This window comes from Erythrolamprus reginae, chromosome 3, assembly GCF_031021105.1.
Source record: "Erythrolamprus reginae isolate rEryReg1 chromosome 3, rEryReg1.hap1, whole genome shotgun sequence".
Lineage (NCBI taxonomy): Eukaryota > Metazoa > Chordata > Lepidosauria > Squamata > Dipsadidae > Erythrolamprus > Erythrolamprus reginae.
In genome coordinates, this window is record NC_091952.1 from 134,201,173 (window position 1) to 134,218,614 (window position 17,442).

The following is a 17,442-nucleotide window of genomic DNA, read 5'->3' on the forward strand; positions in this document are numbered from 1 at the left end:
GATCGGGGTGTCCATGTGGACAGAAAGTATTTCTAATCATTAATATGTGAATATGTTAAGTTGCAGACCCCAGCCTCTTTTGCACAGAGTGTTCAGGAATTAACAATTGCTCTGCAGAGGACTGGTGATCCAGCTAATTTGACTCGGCTTCGACCCCATCTTGAACTTCTTGCAAATATTGATCCCAGTCCAGGTAAATTTGGATGGATAGATGGGCAGGCAGGCAGGCAGGCAGACAACAGTTTTTTATATCTTCTTAAGACTAATATATTTATTAGGGCATAAGCTTCTGTGGACTAGAGCCAGTTTCATCAATTTTATAAAACTATTTTTTTTGACCAGCAGTTCCAGATTTTTCCTGTATGTGGGCTATAATTTTGGGAGAATATGCATAAATCAAAAGTTAATGCTGACTGCACATTCTCTTTTACATAAAATTTCCTTGAAGACGATACTGTAACCTCAAAAATCACATAAACATAATCTTAGTAAAGTAAAAATCTCATTACAATTTCAAATCTCATGTTATTTTTATGGTATATTTATTTTATTGTTTTATGTCTGTATTGTATTTTTACAATATATTTATTTTATTATTTATGTCTGTCTTGTATTGTATTCTTGCCAGAAAAGCCCTGTTGAAAAATATAACAAAAATATTCTAACGTAAATCACCATGAAAAACCAAATAAGTTTATTTTGAAAAAGAAAAGTAAATAAATGGCCAGAGGATCCTGTACTTATCATGAAAGAACCTAATTTGCTTTTCAAAATAAAATCTTAATTCGTGTGTATCATTACATACTTATAAGTGTCTTATATTTTTCATGTCATAAAAAAATGAATGGTTTTTATGATGAAATATTTTTTGTTCCATAAAAATTCCCATTGCTGAGGAAAATTCAGGGTTGTTTTTTCCCCCTCTAAACACTAGATGCTCCCCCACCAACATGGGAACAGCTTGAGAATGGATTAGTTGCTGTACGGACTGTGGTGCATGGACTGGTTGATTACATCCAGAATCACAGCAAAAAAGGAGCAGATCAGCAACAGGTATATTAAATAGCAGGGGTCTCCAACCCCTGATCTACGGTCTAGTGCTGGGCTGCAGCTTCTTTGGAACAGGGCCATAGAAGTGGTGGGCAAGCACAGTGTGTATGCAGATATAAAGCTGCATTTGTGAAAGTGATGCAAAATCATCTCCTTCCCTCACCACCACCGCCAATCTGCCAAACAAGAAAGGTTGGAGAGGCGGTGGGTGTGGCCATATGCCATGGCAACACGGTATTCCCTACACTCTGCAGGGAATTCCAATATCCACATGCCTGGGGCATCTGGTTCCATTGGAACTGGATCAGAACTATCTGGAGTGGTGGTGGAGAGGAAGTGGGACGCCATCGGTGACCTGGGAGGGGTGGCAAACTCTCCAGGAAGCCGACAGAGCCCTCGACCAGCAGTGCTGGAAAACGGCTTCCAAAATGCTGTCCAAGCCACAGCAGGCACAAGCGGTTTGTTTGACTTGTTTGAAGATTGGAGGTGGTAACCTGGGAAAGAAAATACAAGAGTGTCCTGGAGAGTGAGAAGAAGGGGAATCTTTATAAGGTGGAATAGGAGCGACTTAAATAAACTAATAGGTCCCATGAAAGGGACTATGGAAATTTGGAAAAAATGGCAGGGGAAAATAGGATTATATAAATCAAAACTGTCATCGATTTATGTAATAAATAAAGATAATGAAATAAATTTAGATAGGGGTATAGGAGAGTTGAAGGCAAGAGGGATAACTAAGATGGAACAGTTATATGAGAAGGATGGGAGGCCAAGTAGAAATCGTATAGAATGGTGGTTGGGTAAGGGAAGATGGCTACAAATAAATGCAATATGTAAATATCTGAATGAAAGGGAGAATAAAGAAGCATTATTTAGGGAGGAGATAGAGTTAGAGAAAATAATAAGAGAAAAAAGTGAGAGTACCAAGGCACAAGCAAGTAATATATATAAGATGTTAGTGCAGTCAGACGGGGATGTGATCCAAGGATTGACTAAATGGGGGCAAAATGAGATTAACGTAGAGGTGCAAGAGATGGAAAATACAGTAGAGAATATAAGGAAAATCAAGAATACAAGAGTTAGGGAAATGAGAAGGAAAATATTACATAAGTGGTATTACACACCCGTTCAACTTGCACACTTTCAGCAGAACGTTAAAGGTATCTGTTGGCATGGGTGCCAAGATAAAGGAGTGTTTATGCATATGCTCTGGGAATGCCCAGTGGTGCAGAACTTTTGGCAAAAAGTGCAAGAGGATATTAATAGGATATTAAATATAAGATGGGCGATTACTAAGGAAATGGCAGTATTAGTCAAAAGTAGTGAGATGGGAGAATACAGAGAAATAAAACAAGCAGCGATAGAAAGCGCTCAGGCAGTAATAATCTTGAGGTGGAAAGATGCGACAGAATGGACAATGCATAATTGGTATAGGTATATGGTAGACCACATTCAATTCGAGATTATGGATAAAAGGATGAATTTGATTAATGAAACTGATTTGCAACAACTGATGGGGCGATGGGACAAGGTAAGACGATATATGGCGATTAGGATCCGAGACCAAGCTATAAGAAACAAGTTGGAATCACTCTATAATATGTAAAGAAATATTTCACTCTTGGGTTTAAATGATTTATACAAGAAATACACCCAACTGGTGGTGGGGTATGATTGATTGTCTGGTGGTGGGATCACTGAGCACATGTTATATGTAATATGTTGTGTGTGTGTTTTATATTATAAAAATCAATAAAAATATTAATTAAAAAAAGAGAGTGAGAAGAAGGTAGTAAACAGAAGCTGGTGAGTGTTTTTCGTTGATAGGAACTACGTAGATTGTTTAAAAAGAAACTATTATCTAAGTCCTCAGCAGTCTGGATTCAGGCCCGGCTACAGCACGGAAACTGCTTTCGTCGCGTTGATGGATGATCTCTGGCGGGCCTGGGACAGGGGCTTGTCCTCTGTCCTGGTGCTTCTTGACCTCTCAGCGGCTTTCGATACCATTGACCATGGTATCCTTCTGCGCTGGCTGGAGGAGTTGGGAGTGGGAGGCACTGTTCTCCAGTGGTTCTCCTCCTACCTCTCCGGTCGGTCGCAGTCGGTGTTAGTGGGGGGTCAGAGGTCGACCCCTAGGTTTCTCCCTTGTGGGGTGCCTCAGGGGTCCGTCCTCTCCCCCCTGCTATTCAATATCTACATGAAACCGCTGGGTGAGATCATCCAAGGGCATGGGGTGAAGTATCATAAATACGCCGATGATACCCAGTTATACATCTCCACCCCATGTCCAGTCAACGAAGCAGTGGAAATGATGTGCCGGTGCCTGGCGGCTGTTGGAGCCTGGATGGGTGTCAACAAACTCAAACTCGACCCAGACAAGACGGAGTGGCTGTGGGTTTTGCCTCCCAAGGACAATTCCATCTGTCTGTCCATAACCCTAGGGGGGGGAACTATTGACCCCCTCAGAGAGGGTTCGCAACTTGGGCGTCCTCCTCGATCCACAGCTGACATTGTAACATCATCTTTCGGCTGTGGCGAGGAGGGCGTTTGCCCAGGTTTTCCTGGTGCACCAGTTGTGGCCCTATTTGGACAGGGAGTCATTGCTCACAGTCGCTCATGCCCTCATCACCTCAAGGTTTGATTACTGCAACACTCTCTACATGGGGCTTCCTTCAAAAAGTGTTCGGAAACTTCAGATCGTGCAGAACGCAGCCGCGAGAGGCATCGCGGGGCTTCCCAGATTCACCCACATTTCTACAACACTCCATGGTCTGCATTGGCTCCGATCAGTTTCCGGTCACAATTCAAAGTGTTGGTTATGACCTTTAAAGCCCTACGGAACCACCTACTACCGCACGACTCCCAGCGGCCGATAAGGTCCCACAGAGTTGGCCTTCTCCAGGTCCCGTCGACTAAACAATGTCATTTGGCGGGCCCCAGGGGAAGAGCCTTCTCTGTGGCGGCCCCGGCCCTCTGGAATCAACTTCCCCCGGAGATTAGAACTGTCCCCACCCTCCTTGTCTTTTGTAAATTACTCAAGACTCACTTATACCGCCAGGCATGGGGAGTTGAGACACCTTTCCCCCGCAGGCTTCTTTATATCTTGTTTGGTATGAATGTGCTGTTTGGTTTTTAAATATATGATAGGGTTTTATATGCTTCTTTTAATATTAGATTTGTTTTGTTATAATATTGTTTTTATTGTTGTGAGCCGCCCTGAGTCTTCGGAGAGGGGCGGCATAGAAATCTAATAAATAATAATAATAGTAATAATAATAATTATTATTATTATTATAATGCCGAGGGGCAGCCGATGACAGCACGGGGCCAAGCGTCGGCAAGGGGCCGGCTCCTGGTTACCCCCTCCGCCACGTGGCGGGGCCGGAGGGGGGAACGCAGCATAATAATAATAATAATAACAATAACTAAAGAGACCAAAAGAACAGGAAATTTTAAAAAGAGGCTATCTAGCCTACAGAGGATCATAGAGAAATTGAAAAAAAAGGTGAAATTGAACTGATTGATGCCTAAGCTCTGAGGATTTGTAACTTTGTTAAAATTGAAATGGTTGTTTAATAGTTTGGCAAAGAAGGTATTTTTTTTCAATAAAAATATTTTTCTTGATAGACATACATACCAATATTACCATGAGGGTGGCATCTACAGATTGGAGGAATAATTACAATGGTGGCAAACTTTCATGGATGTTTTTATAGCTATTGATCTTCAACAGGGGAACTTTTTGATATCTAGTGTGCAAGGAGTAATTTGTTATTCTACTAAAAGACAACTGTGGAAGGGTACATCTGTTAATAGCTAGACTTTGCAACACTAAGGAATTCTTGATATTGATGACATGGAGATAAGTAATTATGAAGAATTGATGGTGTTTTTAAAAGACATTCATGAGAAAATAAAAGACACAAAAGATACCTTATGGGATTTAACTTGATAATAGAACTTGATAATAGAAGATCTAACAGCAGAGGTAAATTTATTTATTTATTTATTCAATTTTTATGCCACCCTTCTCCTTAGACTCAGGGTGGCTTACAACATGTTAGCAATAGCACTTTTTAACAGAGCCAGCATATTGCCCCCACAATCCAGGTCCTCATTTTACCCACCTCGGAAGGATGGAAGGCTGAGTCAACCTTGGATCAAAAATTCCTGGATAGTAAATAGAAATGGCTGTCAATTATAGATTGTTGATTGTAGATTAAATGGACCTAAAGTATGTAGAATTTGGCATTAAACTGTAGTATTAATATAGGTTGTTGCTTGTTTTCTATCCAGATCAGGCACTTACTTGTGGACACATACTTATAATCCAGTTCAATCATATCCTTCAACAGCACTCTCTGGCCCGTTTTTGACCTCCCCAGCCTCCTATTGGCCCAAAATGGGCTGTGCGGAGACCCAATGCAGTCTCTGCATTGCCAGTTTTCAGCCTTCAGCAGCATTCTGCCAGCCGAAAATGGGCCATACAGACCCCGCAAGGACCATTTTTGATCTCCCCGGCTTCCTGCAGCACTCTGTCACGTGGCCCGTTTTGGACAGCAGAAGTACTTTGGGCCATTTCTTTGATATTTCCAGGCACACCCTGTCTTGAGTTAGATGTTTCTTACTTACACAAAGGGCTCCTTCCTGAACTAAAACAGTTGTTTATTCTTCCAAATTGTATGTAAGATAACAAATTACCACAAGGGATAATAGATTTTAGGCATTCTTTGAAGCCAAGATTAACTACTTAGTTTTCTGTGAGATTGGTGTATCATATTATTACTTATCACTATACAATATTCACACTATAAAATGATATGATTAAGTAAATAAATTAAAATTATCTACTGTATCAATACATAAAGGATGATCTTGTGCATGTTTATATAAACAAAACGGATATTTTATTATCTATATGCTATACTTTTTATATGCCATTTTTAACAAAGATATTATTCTGTATTTTTTTTTTTTGAGATTTTTTTCTGCTTATTTTGGGGAATTATTTTCCAAATAATCTTTTGTGTTCTTTTATCTAATTTAGCCACCTCAGCACAGCAAGTACAAGACATATATGTGTCGAGATATGAAGCAGAGAAGAGAATGCCCCCGTGGGGCCAGCTGCACATTTGCACACTCACAGGAAGAACTAGAAAAGTAAGTACCATGTCATTGTTCTACTACTTCTACCTTAAATATTATTTATGAGCTTAAAGTCAGAATCATTCAGTTCAATTTGATTCATTTTATTTTATTTATTTTATTTTATTTATTCAATTTTTATGCCACCCTTCTCCTTAGACTCAGGACGGCTTACAACATGTTAGCAATAGCACTTTTTAACAGAGCCAGCCTATTGCCCCCACAGTCCAGGTCCTCATTTTACCCACCTCGGAAGGATGGAAGGCTGAGTCAACCTTGAGCCTGTGATGAGATTTGAACCGCTGACCTTCAGATCTACAGTCAGCTTCAGTCGCCTGCAGTACAGCACTCTACCTGCTGCGCCACCCCGGCTCATCCTCAGAGGATCAGAATATTAAAACCTTTAAAAACAAAAACTGGGAAACAGCAGTTTTATAAGTCATGCAATAACATTTTATTAATAATATAGTCATCTGGATGCATCAACCTTAGAGATTTTTAAAAAAAATTCTAATTAGGAATTGCTGGTATAAGCAAAAAAAGTAAAAGTTGACCTTTAGATACAAGAATTGGTAACTATTACTATAGTTGTATTCTTTAAAAGACATTTAAGACATTATAAAATATTTAATTTAACTTCTGTTTTGATTATTAAAATATTATTAAAGAGGAATTTATTTTACAAATGAAGGCAAATATATGTGTCCCAAGATAATATTGCAGGATCCAATCTGGGTCTGTCACCAGGACCAGAGTTTTAGACTTCACAGCTTTCGTACTAATCCTGGATCCCATCCTCAGGGAATTTCTCTCATCAGAAAGTGTACTTTAGGTTATTCTAGAATCTAGGCATAGTATTCACATGGTGCCTGGTTGTGTGTGACTTTTTATTTGTTGATTGGGGTGTTGATTATTAAGTTATTGATTCTCAGCACCTAAAGCTGGCGGTACATCAACCCTCCTATTTACTGAAAGAGGTCCATTTCCAGGCTTCAATCACTTCCCTGGCTATTTAGGAAGCCAAGGACTGGATCCTTAATTTACTGTATTTTACTTGGGCTGTGCAATGAAATATTCAGCATCTTTACATTTGAGGATGAACTTAACAGAGAAATGTGACTTGGGAAGAGATGTTTTTGAACAAGTATAGTCTTCCTTAAAAGCAGCTACAAAAAAATTACCTTCTTACCTACTTTGATCAGTTTTGGATTTTTACTTAATCTTCTTGCTGTTTTACAATTTGTGAACATAAGGTTTTATTTTATTTCCTATCTCCGTTTTTAATGTTTTATCTTATGACATGATTCTGACTGTATTTGTTGATAATTTAAAAAAAAAATGAGATGAGGTATCAAAATGTGTTTCATCTTCATTTATTGTAGGGGTACCTATTTAGAAGTAATACAATTGAAAAACATTGCCAATAATTAATAGCCCAAAAGTTTGGAATCCTGATAATACAGTAGTTCGGTGAAAAAGCCGACCCAGTCCAGAGGTCCCCAAACCCTCAGGCTGCAGCTAGGCGTCTGAGGACAACTGGGCAGTGAGCCATTAGAAATTAGTCCCCAGAAGTGGCAAGAAATTGAGTGCACTCCATGTGTGCAAGTAGGGGTGCATGTGCCTGGCACTCACATAAATGGAGCTGTGCGTGCATGCCTATTAGCCACTCGCACTGAACCACCCCTCCCCAACACCACTGGTCTGCAAAGCTGGAAAGGTTGGGTAACTGAACTAGTGGATCACTAGGAAACAATTACAGTGATCCCTCGATTTTCGCGATCTCGATTTCGCGAAACGCTATATCGTGATTTTTCCCATCCGATGATGTCACTCTCTTCCTTTCTCATCTTTCTTTCTCTCTCTCTTTCTCTATCTTGCTTCTTCCTCTCTCACACTCTCTTCCTCCCTCTCTCATCTCTTTCCTTCTCTCTCTTTCTCTATCTCTCCCCCTCTTGCTCTCGAGCGGCGGGCGGGCGGGCAACAGCGAGGAGCCGAAGATCGGGGTTTCCCCTTTGCGTGGGCGGCGGGGAAGACCCAGGGAAGGTTTCTTCGGCCGCCCAGCAGCTGATCTGCTCGGCAGCGCCGCAGCAGCGAGGAGCCGAAGATCGGGGTTTCCCCGCCGCCCACGCAAAGGGGAAACCCCGATCTTCGGCTCCTCGCTGCTGCGGCGCTGCCGAGCAGATCAGCTGCTGGGCGGCCGAAGAAACCTTCCCTGGGTCTTCCCCGCCGCCCACGCAAAGGGGAAACCCCGATCTTCGGCTCCTTGCTGCTGCGGCGCTGCCGAGCAGATCAGCTGCTGGGCGGCCGAAGAAACCTTCCCTGGGTCTTCCCCGCCGCCCATGCAAACTCCACCATCTGCGCATGCGCGGCCATGGAAAAATGGCGCGCATGCGCAGATGGTGTTTTTACTTCCGCACCACTATACAGTGTTCCCTCGATTTCCGCGGGGGATGCGTTCCGAGACTGCCCGCGAAAGTCGAATTTCCGCGAAGTAGAGATGCGGAAGTAAATACACAATTTTTGGCTATGGACAGTATCACAAGCCATCCCGTAACACTTTAAACCCCTAAATTACCATTTCCCATTCCCTTAACAACCATTTACTCACCATTATTACTGGTACTCACCATTGAATAAGACACTTAGTGATCCTGATATTTATAAACATAATTATTTATTAACAATAATTATTTATTTTGTCATTTATTTGCAAAAATTATTAGTTTGGTGATGACATATGACATCATCGGGTGGGAAAAACCGTGGTATAGGAAGAAGTATTTTTTAATTACTATTTTTTGAAAAACCGTGGTATAGGCTATTCGCGAAGTTCGAACCCGCGAAAATCGAGGGAACACTGTATCGCGAAAAATCAAGTATCGCGAGGGGTCTTGGAACGTAACCCTCGCAATACTCGAGGGATCACTGTAACTGCAAATAAGTTGTGATATGGCAGTACTTGAAGGCTGAGTTAAAAGAATTGCAGTTGCCATATGGAAAATTTTGTGTTACATTCCTTTTTTTTTTACTCTGAACTAAAGATCCAAGCTAAGCATCAATTAGCTGCTAGCCCACCTTCTAGCATTCATTCAAAAGACTTGTTTTTTTATAATTCATCTCTTTCTTAATCCTTTCAGAAACATATACAAAATCATCTTCATCTTATCCCTATTGGAACAGGAATGTTGGAACCTAATGTTTTTTCTTGCTTTCTTCCATCATTGTATATCATCTCTGTTGTTCTGCTGCCAAAGAAGTTCCCTATCAATAAGCTCAACGATTACAGACCAGTGGCACTTATTCCTATCATCATGAAGTGCTTTGAGAAACTGGTCTGTTGGTACATCATCTATGGTCTTCCGCATACATTTGATTACAGAGTGTCCAGCAAACCTGGAAAACAGGGAAATCAGGAAATTATCAGGGAAATTGGCAGTTCGGGAAATATCAGGGAATTATCAGGGAATTCGTGAAAAAAACAAAATAGGTCAGGGGGGGAAACAAACTATTAAAATGTTTAAAAGTCAGGGGGAAATCATGAAAAAAAACTCAACAGATCGTGCTGCCTGGCAGAGTCAAGCAAAAATGAGCAACAACTTGCTTTTTCAGCTACCAATATTTCTCCACGGCTTAGCCATTTGGTATGATGTCATCTATGACCATGCCTTAACTAGATGGCAAGTTCAGAGAAATGTCAGGGAAATATCAGGGAATTTCAAAATGCTTTCCCCCTGGACACCCTGTGATAAACACCACTTTGGACACAGAACAAATAGCTCTACAGTGGATGTTATAGCCATCACTTATCACATTGCTTTGACTCATTTGGAACATGGGTGGGTGGGTGGGGGCTATGTGAGGATGCTTTTTGTAGATTTTAACTCTGCATTTAACACAATTCTTCCACATGGACTAGGGTTTAAATGTACGGGCCTTGGGCTTTCTTATTCAATATGCTTTTGGATTATTGATTTCCTACCTGGCTGGTCTCAGATGGCCAGATTAGCTAATCATATCTCCTCAGCCCTTATTCTTAACATTGGTACACTACAGGGTTGCGTGTTGAGTCTCTTATTCTATATTCTTTATATGATTGCATTCAGATTTATGCCAGTATTAATATTATTGACTTTGCAGATGATACAAGAGTGGTGGGACTCATCTCCCGGGGGGGGGGGGGGGATGAATCTGCCTATTGAGATGAGGTGGACCAGTTATTTTTATGGTATGGAGCAATGTTCCCTCTAATTTTTTTTCTGTGTGGGCGGAAAAGTATAGTGTCTGAGCGGCAGTCCCTTTGGGACTGGGCAGCATAGAAGAATACATACATACATACATACATACATACATACATACATACATACATACATACATACGAAATAAATAAATAAATTCCCTTCTTTTTTATTAAAAGAAATTAATAATAAAACAAAATCAAAATCTATTGGTTATTACTATCTTCTCCTCTTTTTCCATCCCTGTCTCTTCCCCCCCCCCCCCGTGTGTGTGTATGTATGTGTGTGTGTGAACTCTTGAACCATTTCCAATAACAGGTGAGCTATTGGAAATGGTTCAAGAGTTCACACACACACACAAACGGCTGGGGGTTTTTCTCCGTACTGAAGGAGCGGGTCCAGCAGTCACATGGGGTTGCTCATGTCCAATCCGGTGGAACTGAGCCTAGTGTTAAAAAAGCTTGCTGGATCCGCCCCTTCCCCAGAATTCGCTCAGTTCGCATATCCTGCGGTTGTATTGTGATAGCTCGTTCAACATTCTAACACCTTCCCTTCGATCTTTTCCTTCAAAAGTAGTAAGAATTGTTTATCCTTATTTATTTACTTGCACTAATAGCGCCAGCCGTTTGTGGCTCGGCTTTTTTCCTTGGGAGAAGTTGCGGTTTCGTTTTTCCCCGGCTGTTTTGCCGTTTACGATTCCCGCTGCCGCTTGTGGATTCCTTTAATCCTTTGGCCTGGAGGTCTTGGTGCAAGTATTGCTTCATTGATTCATTATAGTATTATTGTTAAAGGGCTTAAGAAATACCTCCTGCGGAGTGAGACGCTTGTTTCTAGTCTCCTGGACTTAGTCGATCGCTTCCCCTTTAAGAATTCTATTACGGAGCGATTTTTCGGCGCGAAGGCCTTCGCGCCCTTTTTAAATTTAGGCCTCTCGTGTTGGCCTTCTGCCAGCCGCGTAGGCCTCAGTCCACCGCTTGGATCCCGGAGTGGGCTTTGGGACGCTCAGGCTTAATTCTCCACCGGCTAAGCCTCCAACCAGAGTGCCTTGGTTACTTTAATTAAAGTTTAGGGAGGCTGGCCACGCTGTATTTGGGGACACGAACTCTGGGTTTGCCCAGATTGCCCTCAAGTCTCAGCAGCTCCGAGGCCTCGGAGCAGGATCCATTCCTCTTGGGAAGGCTTTGAAATTCTTCTCCCTAATTATTCAGTTATTTGGCTCAGCCTGGTCTTCTGTTAATTGTCAGACTATGGCTACTTTTCCCAAGAGAGGCACAACTCAAGGTCCCAGAGAGGCCAGGCCTACAGGCGATGAGATTACCAGTATCCCCCAGGCCTCGACCTCCTCTTCTTCAGGGGCCCGCCCCTCGACCAAGGTCACCAGGGCTGAGAAGAGAAGGGACCTAGCCCTACAAAGAATCCATGACAAATCAGCAAAGCGTTTGAAAGTACAGGCCCAAGTACTCAGTAGTCAAGACCCCCCAGAGGCTTCTAGTCTGCCTCCTTCTGGGGTCCCTGTGTTATCTCTGGATGAGCCAAACCTAGACAGACCCCAACCTAACCTATGGGGAATAGGTCCAGAGGAACCAGATATTATTGAAGATTCCCCCCAGCCAGGATCCTCCCAGGCCTTCAGGGATTCTTCTGCCATTCCTGCTGATATTTCTAGTTTACCTCCTGAATTCCAATCTATTTTTTCTGTGTTATCCAAGGCCATTGATGCTAAATTCTCTACCATCAATGCGCTTCCCTTACCTCCTCCACCTCCTCGTCCCTCCCGCCCCTTGGGTTCTTCCCCAGCGGTTAGAGCTCCTATTCAGGATGAATCAGATTCCTCTCAGGACGAATATGAGGATATGGAGGAGGATGAGGATCCCTTTCAAGGCCTCTCAGATGATGAGGAATCCCAAATAAAGGTTCCTTCTCCAATTACTATTTTTCCTTCTCAATTGTTCAAATCTCTCCTCCTCAAAGCTAGAATTTCTACGGGATTGGCGGCCCAGGAGAAACAGGCCTCCACATCCACTGATCCCCCGGAGGAGAATTTACCTTACTTCACAGAGGAACAGGAGGATAACGAGGTAATTCCTATGCCTAAATTGTTTAAAGATGCCTTACTTAAGCAGTGGGATTTCCCAGCCTCTGGGCTTAATCCCTCAACCAAGGACAAAAAATTGTACAAACTCTCCTCTTCCTATGAGGAGCTCCTATCCTTTCCTAAACCGGATGAACCGGTCAAGATCCTTCACTCGGCGGCTGCTGTGCCAGGCGAAGCAGAGGAAGTCCTCCGCCCAGAGGACAAGCGGATTGAACAAATGCTCAAAAGAGGATTCACCGCAGATTCCTGGGCCATTAAAAGTTCTGCAGCGGCTTCCTTTTTCTCCAGAGCCATGCTTCTGTGGCTTCGCCAACTTCAACAGCATATTCCTCCCGATGACTTGAGAGGTCAACAAGACTTCAACAAGGTCTTTGCAGCTGCTCAGTACGTGGCTGATGCCACTTTACAATCTACTAGATTTTCTGCTAAGTCTATTGCAGCTTCTACAACGGCAAGAAGACTCCTATGGATTCGCCCTTGGCAAGCGGGAGTACGCCAGAAGTGGCAGTTATCTCTGGGACCCTTAAAGCGCGACCTTCTTTTCGGTGATCTTCTGGATCCACTCCTCACGGAAACCACGGACAAGAAGAAAGTATTGGGTCCAACCACCAAAAAGGCTACCAAAACGCAGTCCTTTCGTCGCCCAGGGCGTCAGCAAGATCAAGCGGCTTCCTATCAGAGATCTCCAGGTCAGTATTCCCCCCGCTTTCGTTCCCAAGGTAGGAACTCCAGGGGCAGAGGTTTTCGCTTCCAAAGGGGAGCGTCCTCTAACAGGGCTTCAAAGAAACCTAGATGGTAGTTTTCCCTCGATTCCCATAGGTGGTCGCCTAGCCCATTTCGCCTCTAATTGGCGTCTCACCTCCAAGGACCCCTGGGTCATTGACACTGTTCAAACAGGCCTTCTTTTAGAATTTATTTCTCCCCCCCCGAAACGTTTTATTTCCTGCCCTTCTCCCAGGTCCTCCTCAGATTGTAACCGTATGGAGGAGGCCATTTCCCACTTATTGTCCATCAGAGCCATTCAACCGGTTCCCTCCGGTCAGAAGGGTCTAGGTTTTTATTCCATCCTATTTATGGTTCCAAAATCCTCCGGAGGTTGGAGAGCTATTTTGGATTTAAAGAAGCTGAACCTATTCATCAAATATAGGAAGTTTAAGATGCACTCCTTATCATCTATTTTGGCCGCCATCCACACGGGAGATTTCATGGTCTCTTTAGACCTCACTGAGGCCTACCTCCACATTCCTATAGCCAAATGCCACAGAAAATTTTTACGTTTCTCCTTTCAAGGCAGGCATTTCCAGTATAGGGCGATGCCATTTGGCCTTTCCTCGGCCCCTCGGGTCTTTACAAAGCTCTTGGGGTCCCTGGCGGCCTATATCCGGGCGTCTCCCATTCACATTTTATGTTATCTTGATGATATTTTGATTCATGGGAACTCCCTAGAGAAAGTGAAAACAGACCTTTCTGTCACCATGTCAGTTCTTCAGGACCATGGATTCTCCATCAACTTTGACAAAAGTCATCTCCAACCTTCCACATCCATCTTACACCTGGGATCCATTATTAATTCAGAATCCTCCCAGGTCTTTCTCTCTCCTGAGAGAAAATTCAGTATAGGGGAGTTAATTTCTTGCATTTTATCTCAACCTTCAGTATCCATAGTAACCCTGTCTTCCCTTTTGGGGAAGATGGTGTCATGCATAGGCATCATTCCCTGGGCTCGCCTTCATGCTAGGGAACTACAGTGGCTCCTATTACCCTTTCAGAGATCGGGGCACAGCAACTCAAGTCGTCGCATTGTCATCCCACCAATTGTTCGCAGATCCTTCAAGTGGTGGAAGTCTCCGGCCATGGACAAAGGATCCCCGTTCAGGTGCCCGGATCAATTTGTCATCACCACAGATGCCAGTCTATCGGGATGGGGCGCCCATGCCCAGGGGATGATAGCCCAGGGCACGTGGTCCCCGGAGGAAGCTTCCAAGCCAATCAATTGGCTAGAGTTAAGAGCCGTTTCCCTGGCTCTGAAGCATTTCTCTCCTCGCATTCCCAACCGGCACGTTCTCATTCTCACCGACAACATTGCCACAAAAAGCCATATCTGCAGACAGGGGGGCACGAGATCCAAGGCCCTCATGAGGGAGGCCCTCAAGTTAGGCCTTTGGGCGGAAAAACATCTTCGGTCGCTCCTAGCCGACCACATCTCGGGGAGCCTCAACGTCCAGGCGGATTGGCTATCTCGAGCAACGATAGACCCAGGAGAGTGGAACCTCCATCAAGACCTGTTCCACCAAATCAGCCTCAGATTCGGCCTACCAGTTCTGGATCTCTTCGCGACCAATGCGAACGCCCAACTCCCTCGCTTTTTTTCCAGATTTCCATCCCCGGGAGCGGAAGCAACCAATGCCCTCCGGAGCCCATGGCCTCCAGGCCTACTTTACGCATTCCCTCCAATTCCAATTCTCCCGGACGTGATTCACAAGGTCCTCACCGAGAGGGCCCGAGTAATCTTAATCGCCCCTCATTGGCCCCGCCGGCCCTGGTTCGCGGATCTCCAACAGTTGTCCGTCCAGGACCCTTGGCGACTCCCCGTTTCGGGGGATATGCTGCGGCAGGGGGCCTCATTCCATCCAGACCCGGAGTGGTTCCACCTCACCGCCTGGCTGTTATCAGGAGAGACTTAGAACTGCGTGGCCACGACCCCGATACAGTGGAGGTCATTTTAAAGGCCAGAAGGGGTTCGACCAATCGAATCTACGACCACACGTGGTCCAAGTTTCACCAGTGGTGTCTACAGGAAGGCCTCTCTCCCCTGTGCATTCCCATACACAGAATCATTTCCTTCCTTATGCAAGGTTTCCATAAGGGACTTTCCACCAGCACCCTCCGGCGTCATCTGGCGGCCATTTCCTCTGTCCTAGGGGGGCCCCGCAGACAGCCTCTCCGCTCCTTTCCAGAGGTTCAGGAATTCCTCAAGGGCATAGCCAACCTCAGACCTTCCAAGGTCCACAGGTATCCATCCTGGGATTTGCCACGGGTTCTCCATTCCCTCACGCAGGCACCATACGAACCCCTAAAATCGGCGTCCCTCAGGTACTTATCCTTTAAAGTAGCATTCCTGGTGGCTATTACCTCTGCCCGACGCATTTCGGAGCTGGCTGCCCTCTCAATCAGGCAGGACCTTTGTCAATTTCATCAGGACAAGGTAGTCTTGCGACTGGACCCCACCTTCTTACCCAAGGTCAGTTCCATGTTCCACAGAACTCAGGATATTGTCCTACCTTCCTTCTGCCTCCAACGAGACCATCCCTTGGCAATTAGATGGCACACCCTGGATCTCATTAGAGCGCTGAGAATCTATATCCAACGCACAGGACCCTTTCGGAGGTCAGAAGCACTTTTTATAGCCTATCACCCCAGAGTCATGGGTGCCAAAGTGTCTTCAACAGTAATAGGCCGTTGGATCAGAGGGACTATATCTAAGGCCTACGAGTCGGCCTCCCTCTCAGTTCCAAGGAACATCACAGCGCATTCCACCAGGAGCGCAGCCACCTCGGCCGCTTGGGCGACTCAAGCCCCGTTGGAGGAGGTCTGCAAAGCAGCCACTTGGGCCTCGCCAAATTCCTTCATCAGGCACTACAAGATTGACTCTTACGCTTCAGCGGACGCTGCCTTCGGCAGAAGGGTACTCCAATCCGTTATCTCACACGATAGCAATCTAATCCCACCCTAGGGACCATCTATTGGGTATGTCCCATGTGACTGCTGGACCCGCTCCTTCAGTACGGAGAATAGGCGTTGATTGCTTACCTGAACGCCTCTTCTCGTACGGTGAGCGGGTACAGCAGTCACTTCCCGCCCTTGTATGTGTCTTCTTTACCTTTCTATAACCTTTCTTCCTCTAACAATGAGAGTTGAACACTACAGAGCTTCACAGCTGAGCCTAGTCTATGGATTCGCGAATTCTGGGGAAGGGGCGGATCCAGCAAGCTTTTTTAACACTAGGCTCAGTTCCACCGGATTGGACATGAGCAACCCCATGTGACTGCTGTACCCGCTCACCGTACGAGAAGAGGCGTTCAGGTAAGCAATCAACGCCTATTTTCTTTGTTATTATTTGGGCGTTTTTTACCATATGCTTTAAATCAAGAGTCATTTCTCTCTCTTTCTCATTCTCTCTCCCCCTCTTGCTCTCTCTCTTTTTCTCACTTTCCCTGTCCCTCTCTTTCTATCTCTCTCCCCTTCTTTCTCTTTCTTTCTCTGTTTTCTCTCTCTCTCTATTGCTTTCTTTCTCTCTCTCTTTCGATCTCTCTTGCTTTCTTTTTCTTCTCTCTCTTGCTATCTCTCTCTCTCCCCTCTCTCTCTCTCTCTCTCTCACTTCTCCCGCGGCGGTGGCTGCAGCTTCTCCTCCTCCTCCACTTCTGCGCTCCCAGCCAGGGGGCTGTGAAAGAGGTTTTCTCCGCGCGCTTCAGGAATGCCCACCCCACCCCTCTCGCAGTCCCTTCGCTGGGAGCGCTTTCCTCCCGAGCTTTCAGCAAGGGGGCTGCAGTAGAGGCAGGGCAGGCGTTCCCGAAGAACTTGGAGAAAGCGCTCTCGCAGCCCCCTCACTGAAAGAGAGAGAGGGAGAAGGAGATTTCTCTCTCCCTCTCTTTCTTTCAGCAAGGGGGCTGCGAGAGGGGTGGGGCGGGCATTCCCAAAGCACGCGGAGAAAACTCTCCCTCGCAGCCCCCTGGCTGGGAGCGCAGGAAGCGGAGGAGGAGGAGAGGGGGCGGATCGCGCGGGCGGGGGGCAGGGCCGAGAGGCCAGGTTCGCGAGGGGGGCGGAGGCACGGTGGGGCGGCAGGGGCGGCCGCGGCTCCCTTTCCTTTTACTGCCGGTGCCTCCCCCCCCCGTGGGCTGGCAGGGGGATGGGGAGCAC

At 45.1% G+C, this 17,442-nt stretch overlaps 1 protein-coding gene across 1 annotated transcript in view; it reads left to right on the forward strand.

The window, feature by feature from the left end:
• RC3H1 (ring finger and CCCH-type domains 1) overlaps positions 1-17,442 on the forward strand; it is a 91,463-nt gene that overhangs the window by 43,281 nt on the left and 30,740 nt on the right. The window contains exons 7-9 of the mRNA XM_070746754.1: positions 61-193; positions 935-1,053; positions 6,098-6,210. Coding sequence (XP_070602855.1) covers positions 61-193; positions 935-1,053; positions 6,098-6,210 — 365 coding nt within the window. The remainder of the gene's footprint in view (positions 1-60; positions 194-934; positions 1,054-6,097; positions 6,211-17,442) is intronic.